Here is a 12,068-nt window from a genome sequence, read left to right as displayed (position 1 = left end):
ACCCTACGCCCCCTGATGATTAATCCCAGGAATTGCTGCTCTGGTTTAGAGGTGCTATTGCTCTTTGATCCCTGGGTCAGTTACAACACGAGAGCACAGCATAAGAAGCTCAGAGCCTGGATAAGAGGGTTCATGGTCTCAGGGGCACTTCCTCAACAGCCACTAAAGGGTGTACTTCTTTCAGCATCGCCCCCCGCCCCCCCCCGCCCCGGAAGCGGCACCACCGTCCACTCAGTCACCTCAGCCACGTCCCAGGGGTCCGTTTGGATCCCTCTCCATCCCCTTCCCTCTCATATCCAGTCGGCTCATTCATTCATTTCCTCTCTGTATGCAACAAAAGTCAGTGGCACCCTGTATTTGCTGTCCAGACGCTCGTTAATATCCTTGTCTGTGTCTGCATGTAGGTTTCATGTCTGGGTAGACAGATGAAATTCTCACCTCAGCTTTCCCAAGGAGGCCACTGTTTCTTCCATTTTGCGGATGAGAAAACGCAGAGGGAGGTTATAGGACGAGAATGAAATGAGATCTCACATGTCAAGTATTTCAAAGTGCTGGCACATAGCAAGAGCCTAAAAATGTTGGCATCTGTTAGTATTAGGCTAGATGGCCTCCTTATAATAAAAAAGGTAAGGCACTGCTCTGGCATCCACGGAGCCTGGTTTACTAGAAGACAGAAGCTCATGCGGGCAATTACAAAACAGTCTGTAAGGACAGGCTGAGTCCAGGGGCTCTGAAGCATCAAGAAAGACTAGAGGAGTTCCTGTCATGGCTCAACGGTAACGAACCCAACTAGCATCCATGAGGACGTGGGTTCAATCCCTGGCCTTGCTCAGTGGGCTAAGGATCTGGCATTGCCATGAGCTGTGGTGTAGGTCACAGACGAAGCTCCCACGTTTCTGTGGCTGTGGTGTAGGCTGGCAGCTGCAGCTCCAATTCAACCCCGGCCCAGGAACTTCCATATGCTGCAGGTGCGGCCCTAAAATAAGCCAAAAAAAAAAAAATGTATGTAGCCCAAGGGTTAAGCATGCAGACTTTGGATCAGCCTGCCCAGGCCGGTAGTAGGTCAGAAGCATCCACTCGGGGCTGCGTGACTGGGTGTGTGACACACAGACCCGTAAGGGATGCTTTCGGGGCTCAGCATGGATCTGCGGCCTATCTGGAGCTCAGCTTGGTCACCCTGACCACCAAGGCTGGAGCTCATCTGAGTCCGAGCCCCCGAGGTCCTCCCTGGGCCCCGCCTGTCCAGGAGCTGGAGCGGCAGAGCCTGCACTCTGTTGGCAGAGCCTGGGCGAAGTGCAGCATCAGCTGGAGCAGAGCAAGCTGCTGTACAAGCGGCAGCTGGCGGAGTGTCGGCAGCAGGAGCACTTCCTTGGCAACCTGACCAAGCAGCACGATGCCCTGCGGACTCAGCACGAGGCCTTCCTGGAGCAGGTGGGCTCTGCTGCCACCCGCCCCGCTCTTGGCAGGGGACACCCCCTCTCGGATGCCCAGGGAGAGGATGGGTTGACTTGTCAGGGAGGAGGCGGTGGGGGAGGCGGTGGCTTGCGGTGTGGCCCCTCAGGAGACCCCGGGCAAAGATGATCCTTCCGGGAAGAACCCCGAAGAGGCTGTCTCTCCTCCTCTAGATGGGCAAGGCGTTTCTGGGGCCCCTGAGCCAGCTGCAGGTGACTGACTTTGAGGAGATTCGGAGCTACCGAGCACCCCCGGGGGCTGTGGTCCAGGTGACCGATGCTCTGTGTGACCTGTTCCACCGCGAAACGGGCTGGGCCAGTGCCAAGCAGCTGTTGGGCACTCAGGATTTCTATCAGGTGGGGTTCAGTGGAGGAGCCAATGGAGCCCTAACAGGGAGCCTGCGGGTAGGGGGCGGTTAGAGCCTCTGTGGCTTCCCCGCCCCTCTTACCACACACTCTCCCAGGAGCTGGTGTTCTTTCCCAAAGAGAAGATGACCGACTCGGAGATGGTAAAGCTAAGCCGAGCTCTGAAGGCTCTAGGTATGAGCGACGCAGCCTTGGGGGCGGTGAGCGTACCTGCTGCTCGCCTGGCAGCCTGGCTCTGGGCGGTTCTGTGCTACGGGCTGGCACAGCGCCGAGGACTGGCCACGGGCCTGCTGCTGCGGCAGGTGGAGGCCACCCTGGCTCGGGAGCAGGCCCGCCTGGGCCACTACCAGTTCCAGGCCCAGGAGATGCTAGAGCACAGTTTGGCCCTGACCAAGAAGCTGGAGGAGGCCCAGGCTGCCTACAGGCACGTGGGAGAGATGCTCAGTCGGACGCAGAGCGGCCGTGGTTGCAAGTGGTCCATCAAGGCCGCACTCTTCACACCCATGCATTCCTGGACCACAGAGCTCCAGGTAACCAGCCCCCCAGGTCTGCCTCCCCCAGTTCAATTCGCCCCGCTGCCCCCTTGGCCGCCCCACTCCCTGCCCCCCTTGCCAGGCTCCACACCATGCCTGGCTCCCTCGCCATGGCCCCTCGGCCTGTACCCCCCCCCCGCCTACCCACCCCCCGGTCTTCCCTCCACCCCAGAAGCTGAAGAGACACCTCACAACCGTGCTTGGCGATGCCCTCCTGTGTTCTGCTGCCATCAGCTACCTGGGTCCCTTCCCAGTGGCGCGGCGACAGGAGCTGCTGGACAAGTGGCTGGCTCTCTGCAGGGGCTGTCCGGAGCCCCTGGGCCCTGATGACGTGGCCCAGGCGCTGAAGCACGTGCAGAAACCGGTCACTAAGCCGCCCAGGAACCCTCTGCTGTCCACACGCTCTCCCTTCAGCCTCCTGTCCTCACTGAGCTCGGAATCGGAACAGTTCCAGTGGGACCGAGCGCTGAAGCCCCAGGCAAAGTCAGCCCGCCTGGCAGCGCTGCTCCTGCGAAGCCGCACGCACTACTCCAGCTGTCGCTGGCCCCTGCTGCTGGACCCCAGCCACCAGGCCCCCATCTGGCTGAACCCGCTGCCTCCAGAAGAGGCTGGATGCTTGGCCCCAGGTACCCGTGGGGGCAGAGGTGAAGCCGGGCCCAGTAAATACAAGGCTGCAAAGCTGCCCACCCTCTGACCACACACCATCGTCCCCTTGGTGGAGCCACTGAGTCCCTGTGGCCAGGGTGACCCAGATGTCATCAGCCAGGTCCCAGTTGCTTTGGGGACCCATAGGGCAATGATTCTGGGTCGACCTGGCTGCCCCCGATCGTCCACCTCCCTGGTCTTGCTCAGCGCTGCAAGGAACTTGGACTTCAGGTTTATCCCACGCTGGGGAATTCTGGGGAAATATTTCTATTGGTTGTGCTTGGGTCAGGGCCCCATCAGGGCAGAGCCCAGGGCAACGAGGACAGTGTTTATTTCCCAGAAGGAGGAGCTGGGGGCTGCACTGGTGAGAATAATACAATCTACGAACGGAAGGTGTAGGGTCTGTGACATGCGCTCCGCAGCAGACTCTCGGTCCGGTATCTGTCCTGTGCCGTGTGACCGAAGGCGACGTATTTACTCTCTCTAAGCCTGCACTCATGTGCCGATAAAATGGGGGCCTTGGTGATACCCGTCTCATAAAGTGCTGTGTTAAGGTAATTCATCCAAAGGCGGCCACGGTGCCTAACACATAATTCTCAGAAATGTTAGTCCTTATCGCCGTCAGTGCCTGCCTGCTGGCATTACTAAGTCCGTCCCCTCGACTGTCCAGCGCCCCTTCCTGCTGTGCCCACACAGAGCATCATAAAAACACCCGTTCGGCAACTCTCATGCGCGTAACTATGCATTAGTTTACCGCCTCTCCGCTGAGAGACACCCCCAAGTAACATGGAGCTGCTGCCCCCAGTTCCGAGTCCAGAAACGCTGAATGATGTTCGCTGCTCTCGATCAGCTCTGGATGCGGCTCTTTGCGAGTCTGTGACCTAAGCTAGATCCCACGCCAGATCGCACCATACCGATACCCCGGAGTGAAGCAAAATCAAACCCAGATAACCGTCATCGGTTCGGCTGCCCTGAGTGCTGATGGAGAGCGTCCTTCTCCGGGCCAAAGGTCCCCAGAGCCACCCCTGAAAGAAGGTTGGGCACGAGTCCCATTTTGTTCTCCCATCAGTGTCCATTCCCTGTTGGAATGGGTATGGGGGCTTAGGATTTGCCTTAAAATTAAGCACACACAGATCTCTTGTTACCAGACGGGGGGTTTTCCGGCGAATCCCCTAGACCCTCTCATCGTGTTCCCTGCAGATTTCATGTATACGGACCCTACGAGTGAGTAACCGGAGCCGGAGATCTCGATACATTCTCGTTCTTGCATTTAAACCCCGCCTTCCAGCCTCTGTCTCTTAACATTGGTTCTGGGGCTCCACCAATGCCGTTAAGCCTCGGAGTAACGGTCACGCATCTAAACCTCAGCCCTCACCTCACAGCTGTGGTGAGAACACCGTCTGAGGGCGAGCTCAGGCTCTTTGGCCGTGGAGCGAACCAGGCTGTGTCTAAAGCCATCGGGGAGAGAGACGAGGTTCTCTGTCAAGCCGGGAATGCGCGGAGATATGCTTGGGATGAACCTGGAGCATCGGGCCTCCCTGATTCTCCAGATCCCTCCAACAGCCCGCAATTTCCTATTCCGTGAGCCACGAGGTACAGAGTCATTTTTATAAAGTCAACAAGGTGCACACTTCTGTGCTCTGAGGTTGCTGTCAGAAGAGAGGAATTTCCTTAAAGCTTTTTTCTGTTTCTCACATCTAAGTAGCTAAGTCGCCAGCGTGTTCCAGGAGCTTCTACTAAATCCATGAGAGTTCACTGAGTACACGGTCCAAGCCCCACCCAGAAAGCTACCTTCTTACTCGCCCTACAGGCTGGCCACCTTCCCAGTAAAGAAAAGAAAAAGCGAATCCTCTTTGCCCCCCCCCGCCGCCCCCGACCCGTGACATCCCTAGGCATGTTCTCATGACCAGTAAGCAGAATCCAGCTCGTCATGGTTTAAATGAAGGGGATGTACCCACCTCACATTTATAGGAAGGCCTGCCATAAGCAGGTGCAGGGCTTCCATGCTGCCTTCAGGCACCCAGATTCTTCTGTCTTTCTGACCTACGATCCTTCGTATGTTGGTGTATCACATTGCAGTGGGTTGAATGGTGGCCACCCCAAAAGACAGATGCGCATCCTAACCTCTGGATCCTATAAATGTGACCCTGTTCGGAACGAGAGGCGTTGCAGATGTAATTAAGCTACGGACCTTGCAAGGAGCCCAGCTAGATTTGCTGGGACGGCCCCGGCAAGAGCGTCTCTTTGTCTTTCTGCCACAGGGAAGGGCTTCCAGAAAGATCAGGCAGAGGAAGCCCAAGAGGAGGCCCTGGAGGAGGAAGGTGATAGCAGCACTGAGTGTGCTGAGACGCAAGAGCCGAAGGCGGAGGAGAGCGAGACCCAGGAGGAGGGGGACGAGGAGGAGCAGCAGCAGGAGCAGGAACAGGAGGAGGAGGATGGGGAGGAGGCGGGGAGGCAGGAGGCTGAGCCCCTGTCGCCTCCCCGCCTCCTCCTCGTCATCTCAGGAGCTGACCCGGAGCTGGGGCCTCGGCTCCAGGAGGCCGCTGCTGGTGGTGAGAACTGGTCCTCCCGCTCAGCCAGGGAGGGGCCGCTCAGAGCCAGGTTTTGTGCGTGGCGTGGGGGAGGGCCCAGGGGCTGGCACAGGGGAGACAGTGCCCTTGGCCCCCTCACAGGCCTGCCCGTGCTGCTGACCAATGTGGAGCTGGGCCTGGGGTGCCCAGAGCTGCAGTGGCTGCTGCGGCGGCGGGAAGAGCTGAGCCCGCCCGACGTGCAGCCCGGCTTCTGTCTCTATTTGAGCACCAGCCTCCCTCTTGGAGCCCTGGGAAAAGGTGAGGCCCAGGGGGTGCACTGCCACACAGCTCTGGGGCCCCAGCTTCACTCAGGCTGGCCCAGGACGGCACGCAGCAGGGAGCCTCACTCCCTGTGCCCCCCACCCTGGCTCTGCCCAAGAGAAGGGGTTAAGCATCTCCCATGTGACTCCAAGCACTAGGCTGTGAACGGCTGAAGGGGCTGAATGTGCTGGACCTGGGCACGAACATGGAAATCCTAGAAGAACAGATGCTGCATGAAATCTTGTGCATAGAGCGTCCTGAGCTGCAGAGCTACTGGCAGGACCTGCAGATCCGATTCCTGGACGCCTGGGAAGCTCTGGAGGCTGCTGAGGTGCTTGGGGGTCCAGTCTGTGGGTTGGATCCACTTTGGAGGGGCTGATCCCAGGTACGGGGGTGGAGGTGAGTGACGCTGCCTGGGGGCTGTGTGGGAGAGGAGGACAGATCCCTGCAACAAGTGACTCTCTGTAGCAGCGGCTGCTGACGATGCTGCTGCTCCAGAGCCCAGCGCATCAGAGACCAGCCAGGTTCCTGCGGCACATGGTGAGAGCCCAGGCGCGGCTGTGTCAGCTGCGTGCCCATTTTGAGGAGCTGGAAGAGCAGAGGCTGCAGGCTGTGGCAGTGTGGGCACCATATCGGCACGTGGCCCGGCATGGCATGGCCATTGTCAAGGTCCTCAGCCCACTGCAGAACCTGCTACCGCTCTTCCGGATGAGCCCCGAGGACTGCCTGGCAGCCACCAGGCGGGCTCTGAACAGCGTGAAGGGTGAGATTCATGAGCAGGAGGAACTACGCTGCCACCTGCTGCAGCTGAAAAGACAGCTGACCCACCAGCTACTGGGCAGCACTGTCGCTACCCTGGGCCGGACCCAAGTGCCCTTGGTGGGCGCCTTGGGTGCCTTGGCTCTGCTTCAGGCGTCAAGGAAGGCACCAGAGCTCGAGAGGCTGGCGTTCTGGCCTGGCTTGGCAGCCTCTCCCAGCACAGGCTACGGAAAGTCAGTCTCAGGTGTGGCTCGACCAGCCTGGCTGGGGCTGCGGGCCTGGCACCAGTGTAAGGTCTTGGAGCTGCTGCCCCCATTTGCAGGGCTGTGTGCATCCTTGGCCAACCACGCCAGCACCTGGCAGGCTTACCTGTCGCTGTCATCCACAGTGCTGGGTCCTGCACCCGGGCCCGGGACAGACCCACTCAGCCTCCTCCAGAAGCTGATCCTGTGGCGTGTGCTGCGACCTGAGCGCCTGGCCAGTGCCCTGGCAGCCTGCACCACCAGCCTGCTGGGCCGGCCCCTGGATGAAAACCTGGGTGCCCCCACCATACCCTTTACACGTAGTCAGGCCACGCAGCCCGTGCTGATCTTGTTGCCACCAGCTGGTCACCCCACCGCCGCCCTGCATCCCCTGACTGCCCTCCAGGAACTGGCTGCCAAAGAGGAGCAGGTTTGAGCCTATCGCGTCTCGGCCGCAGGGCGACTGGGCTCCCGGGAGCCGGGATGGGTGTGGGGCCCCGCTCTCGGCATCTCGTGGATCTTTCTGGATTACTCAGGGACTTTGGGGTCATCTGTGGCCCTACGCTGGGTCTCTTGGGTCACCCTAGGACCCTCTGAGCTACTCTGTCCTCTTGATGTTGTCCCCAGGGGCAGAGGCATCTGGAGGTGATCGCTCTGGGCTCTGAGGCCTGGGACCCCATCTCGGCCGTGGTCAGCAGTCTCTGCCAGGCTATGCACAAGGGGCACTGGCTGGTGCTAGAGAACTGCCACCTGATGCCACACTGGCCCAAAGAGCTGCTACAGCCCTTGCTGGGGCTGTTGGACGGAGCCAAGGGTGGGTTTGCTGCCTGGAGATGGCTTCTGGGACCCGATCCTCCACTTGGGCCTGAGCTTGAACCAGATCTCGTGGCCGATCCCCGATCCCCTTGTACCTGACTCCCGACTCCTCCAGCCTCAAGTCTGATCCTAGGCTTGTGCAGCCGCTGATCTCAGCCCCATGTCTGACTCCTAGTGGTTTCGGGCCTGGAGTTAGAATTGCTTTTAGCTCAACAAGCAAGCAGGAGTGTGACCGCTGTCCACAGAGACTTCCGTCTCTGGCTTATTGTGCCTGCAGAGGCTACCGCTTCCTTGCCAGGTGAGGAGCTCCCCCCACCCCACCCCAGGCGCTCAGACTGGAGCCGGAGGGCAGCCGTACTGTGCTGACTCAGCATCTCCTTCCTCTAGCCGTGCTGACTCAGCACTCCATGCCTGTTTTCTGGGACCAGTCCCTGGAGCTGGGCCACGTCTTGGTCGACAGCGTGGAGCTAGCCCAGCAAGGACCCTGGGTGCAGCCCCCAACCAGAGCACTGCCTCTGCTCCTCCTGCACGGCCTCCTGCTGCACAGGCAGCTCTACGGGGTGAAGCTGCAGGCCCACAGGGGGCGCTGGTGAGAGCCCCCGCCCGTCCACTCTGTCCTCACTCCGCAAACTGAGTATTTTTCACATGCCGGGACTCCCCTCTGTGGAGCTCCCAAGTGGGAGGGCCGGGAACACCTAGGAGAGCTTCCCCAAGGACTTTGGGGTCTCGCTCTGGACTGAGTCTGGACAGCAGAGACGGCTCCATTGCGAGCGGAGGGAGCGAGGGTTCAGCAGGCGGGAGGAGACGTCCGCATGGCCGAGGGGACAGGCAGTGGGCTGGCGGGGGGGGGGTGCTTATGGCAAAGGGCCTTTGAGACCATGACAAGCGGCCTAACTGGATCCCGAGGGCGGTGGGAAGCCACTAAGGGTTTTGAGGAGGAGAAGAAACAGATCCGATTTGCTTGTTGGAAAGATCACTCTGGCTACAGCGTGGAGAACAGACCAGACAGGGCAGGGCTGGAGGCCAGCAGAAGTTGTGGGAGGAACAAGGCCACGGCACGGGGGCAGGGCCAAGGAGAGGAAAGGTGGGCGTCAAGGATGGCGCCCCAAGTTCTGCCCTGTACTGCTGGGTGGCTGCTGGGGGGGGGGATGATTTCAGCTGAAAGCAGTTATAGTTGAGGTGCTGAGAAAGCCCTCGTGGGGCTGGAGCTCCCGAGAAAGGTGTGAAGAGCCCTCAGCATCGGGATGGCTGGGACCCTGCTTCCTGCTCTCTGCTCCCAGGAGTCAAGAGACCCTGACCCAGGTCCTTCAGACCCAGAGCCAGCTGGCGGCCAGCCTTCGCAACCCCAGCGCTGCCATGCGGGAGCTGGCCGGTGAGATGCCTCCTGCCCCAGTGTGCTCGCCAGCCCAGGGGAGCCTGGAAAGGGGTAGGGGTGGGAGCACTGAGACGGGACATAACCACAGCTCTGGTGTGGGACGGGCTGCAAAGTAGAGGGGCTGGAACCGAGGGGCTCTGACCTCATCCTCAGCTTCGGTTTTCTATGGGGGTCCCGTGGGAGATGACAAGGACAGGGAGGCCCTGATTAGCCTCACGCAAGCCTGCCTGAGCCCCAGCAGCGGGAATTGGGCCACTCTGATGCCCAGCCCAGGTAAGCGCCAGTCGGGTATCTGTGTCGGGCTGGGAAACAGCGGTGAAATGGCACCTTCCTCAGGGGAATAGCACGAGAAATTCCAGTAAGGGGGGCGGGGGAGGCAGCAGTGTGCACAGCTATGGGACCACGGCTTAAGCGTCCCAGGAAGGCCTCCTCTCTTGGGTCTGGTCTCTCACGCCCCACTCCACCCCCAAGAACTAGGGGAGCTGGACGCTCTGGAAGAGTGCAAGGCCCAGATGCGCCTCCTGCCCACCCCTGCCGACCCTGGGCCCTGCGGACTGAGTGCTGGCCCCCACAGCTGGCTCTTGCGACGCCAGAGTCGCGCTCTCCTGCGCGCGCTGCAGCGAACCTCGTCCGCCTGGGTTCCCGCGGCCCGCGGGGGCTCCGGGCGCCCCGAGAGGCGGCTGCGGCAACGCCTGGTGCACGCCAGGCGGAGGCTGGAGTCGCTGCAGGCCCTGCTGGGCGCCGCCGCGCGCCCAGAGGAGGGCGGCGGGGGGTGGCTGAGCGCGCCGCGGCCGCTGGACGGCTTCCTGCGGGCCGAGGCGCTGGAGCTGGGCCGGCTGGCGGGCGCGCTGCAGAGGGACCTCGACTGCCTGCAGCAGCAGCTGCAGGGCGCGCCGCCGTGCGCCTCCCCGCGCTGCGCGGCCGTGGCCTGCGCCCTCTGGACCGGCCGCCTGCCCCCGCCCTGGCGACCACACGCACCTGCCGGGCCCCAGCCGCCCTGGCTCTGGCTGCGACAGCTGTCGCGCCGCGGGCAGCTGTTGGCTCGCTACCTGCGGGTGGGAACCCAAGCACCGGAGCGCGTCTTTCACCTGTCAGCCTTCTGCCACCCGCGCCGCCTGCTGCTGTCACTGCGATGGGAGGCTGCCTTTTCCGTGGTCGCCCTGGCGCGTCAACCTGGCTGCCCCGGCCCGGGCGCCTTTCAGCCCCCCGATAAGCGTCAGGAGCTGAACACCGCGCTGCACCTCCAGGTATCTTCGTGCGGTCCCTCCAATGCCCGATGCCACCTCGCAGCTACCCCACCATGCCGCTTCCCGCCTTTGCCCCACTGCTTCTCGGATCCGGCCCGCCACGGCCTCGGCCGCGAGCCTTGCCTGACCGGTTTCTGGCGCCCCCAGGTGGTGAGCGGCCCGAATCCCAGGGCACCAGAGATGGGGGTGCTCCTGATTGGGCTACAGCTCCGGAACGCAGAGTGGGACCCGCTAGCAGGGGCCTTGCAGGACAGTCCCTCCGGCCAGCCCAGCCCTCTGCCTCCGGTCAGCGTCAGCGCCCTGGCCCCGGGGGCTAATGAGCTGCGACACCCAGCCGGCCTGGCTGTGTATTCCTGTCCTGTGTACATGGAAGGGCCCCTGGGCACCACTAGGCTGCACAGCAGCAAGATCCTGATGCACCTGCCGCTGCCCACCAAGCTCAGCCCCGCCACCTGCGCGCAGCGGAGGGTCCATGTGTGCAGTCCGCCCCTGCCCTGAGCCCTCCGCCCAAATAAAGGTGGAGGGAGCCGATGAAAGGTGTCTGAGGCTCAGGAGGAATGGAAGGTGCCTGCACACCAAGAACAGGACACGCTGAGGGGGAAGGCAGCAGAGAGGCCTGCTGACAATGAAGGCAGAAGAGGGTGTGTGCTGGGGCGGGGTAACACCCAGGACCTCGCCTGTGCTCTCAGCACTTGTGCTAGACCCACAAGGAATATTTAAAGAGACTTTGGAATGCGATGACTTCTTCAGGCACTTAGCAGTATCACTGGGAATGCCTCGGTCCTGCCCGGCCAGGCATCCCCTCCCCCAGGATGGATTCTCTGAGTGGGTCCCACACACAAAAACAAAAGCAAAATAAGGCACAAGGTCCTACGTTCATTCGACGAAGATTTACGAGCAGTCCTCCCAACCAGGTGCTCTTCCAGGCCCCGCTGAGGTTGCCCTAATGCCAGGAGACAGACGATAAAAGGCCAACATATAATGAGTTAAATCTGATGTTTCTAAGATCCCTATAAAGAAAAAGCAGGCGGGTGTGTCAGAGTCACCAGAGGAGAGCAGTTCCTCGCGTGTGGTGGTCAGGGAAGGCTCGGTGAGTATTCGAAAGGGAGCTACTTGAAGATCTAGGAGGGTTTCAGGTAAAGCCTCAGGAGGTACAAAGGTCTGAGGCAGGAAGAACCTTGGGGTGTTCAAGGGACAGGACAGGTGGCTGGAGCACTGAGTGAGGGGCAGAGGGGGCCCAAAGGGTGGAAAGGTCTGGAGCCTTTTCATGACAGGAGCTTGTACTTTATAAAAGCACGAGGCGGACTCTACTGGAGAGTATTCAACGGGAAATGATCTCTTTCCAAGTTCACACTGGCTTTTCGATGGTAGGATGGATGGATGGAAGGAAATCCAGAGAAACAGGGAGGAAGATGCGTTGGGAGGCTACTGAAGCAGTTCGGTAGAGGTGGAGTTTGGACCAGGGTCCTACGCTGGCGATGGAGAAGGGGTGGATTTAGGAAGTACTCCGGAGGCGGAGCCAGCAGAACGGGCGGATGCACTGAAGGGGAAGCGTGAGGAAAGAGGGCAAATCTAGGACAACTCCTGGATTTTAAGCCGGAGCAGCTGCACGGATCACGGTGTCCCTGAGTGAGGGGGGATCGGGAGCTCTGCTTCCACGTGTTCAGTTACTGTTCATCGCGTGGCTGCAGCTACCACAGGGCAAACCTCTCTGAGAAAAGCCGGTTAGAAGACAGCAGCGCGAAAAGCCAACTCTACTGGCTCCTGTCGTTGCCGCCCAAACGTACGGGGTACAAGTCCCTT

The 12,068-nt window shown here is 60.8% G+C and overlaps 1 protein-coding gene across 1 annotated transcript in view; it reads left to right on the top strand.

Annotated features, from left to right (window-relative positions):
- DNHD1 (dynein heavy chain domain 1) overlaps nt 1-11,256 on the top strand; it is a 65,886-nt gene extending 54,630 nt beyond the window's left edge. Inside the window, 14 exon segments of the mRNA XM_021062338.1 lie at nt 1,282-1,431; nt 1,626-1,808; nt 1,916-2,347; nt 2,523-2,976; nt 5,257-5,547; nt 5,668-5,823; nt 5,979-6,157; nt 6,295-7,257; nt 7,455-7,641; nt 7,819-7,941; nt 8,031-8,232; nt 8,924-9,015; nt 9,172-9,291; nt 9,490-11,256. Of these exon segments, the coding sequence (XP_020917997.1) occupies nt 1,282-1,431; nt 1,626-1,808; nt 1,916-2,347; nt 2,523-2,976; nt 5,257-5,547; nt 5,668-5,823; nt 5,979-6,157; nt 6,295-7,257; nt 7,455-7,641; nt 7,819-7,941; nt 8,031-8,232; nt 8,924-9,015; nt 9,172-9,291; nt 9,490-10,763 (4,806 nt within the window). The 3' untranslated portion in view covers nt 10,764-11,256.

The sequence above is a fragment of the Sus scrofa genome, chromosome 9 (genome assembly GCF_000003025.6).
Source record: "Sus scrofa isolate TJ Tabasco breed Duroc chromosome 9, Sscrofa11.1, whole genome shotgun sequence".
NCBI classification, from domain to species: domain Eukaryota; kingdom Metazoa; phylum Chordata; class Mammalia; order Artiodactyla; family Suidae; genus Sus; species Sus scrofa.
Note: the sequence above shows the minus strand (reverse complement) of the source record. Positions and strands in the feature narration are given on the sequence as shown.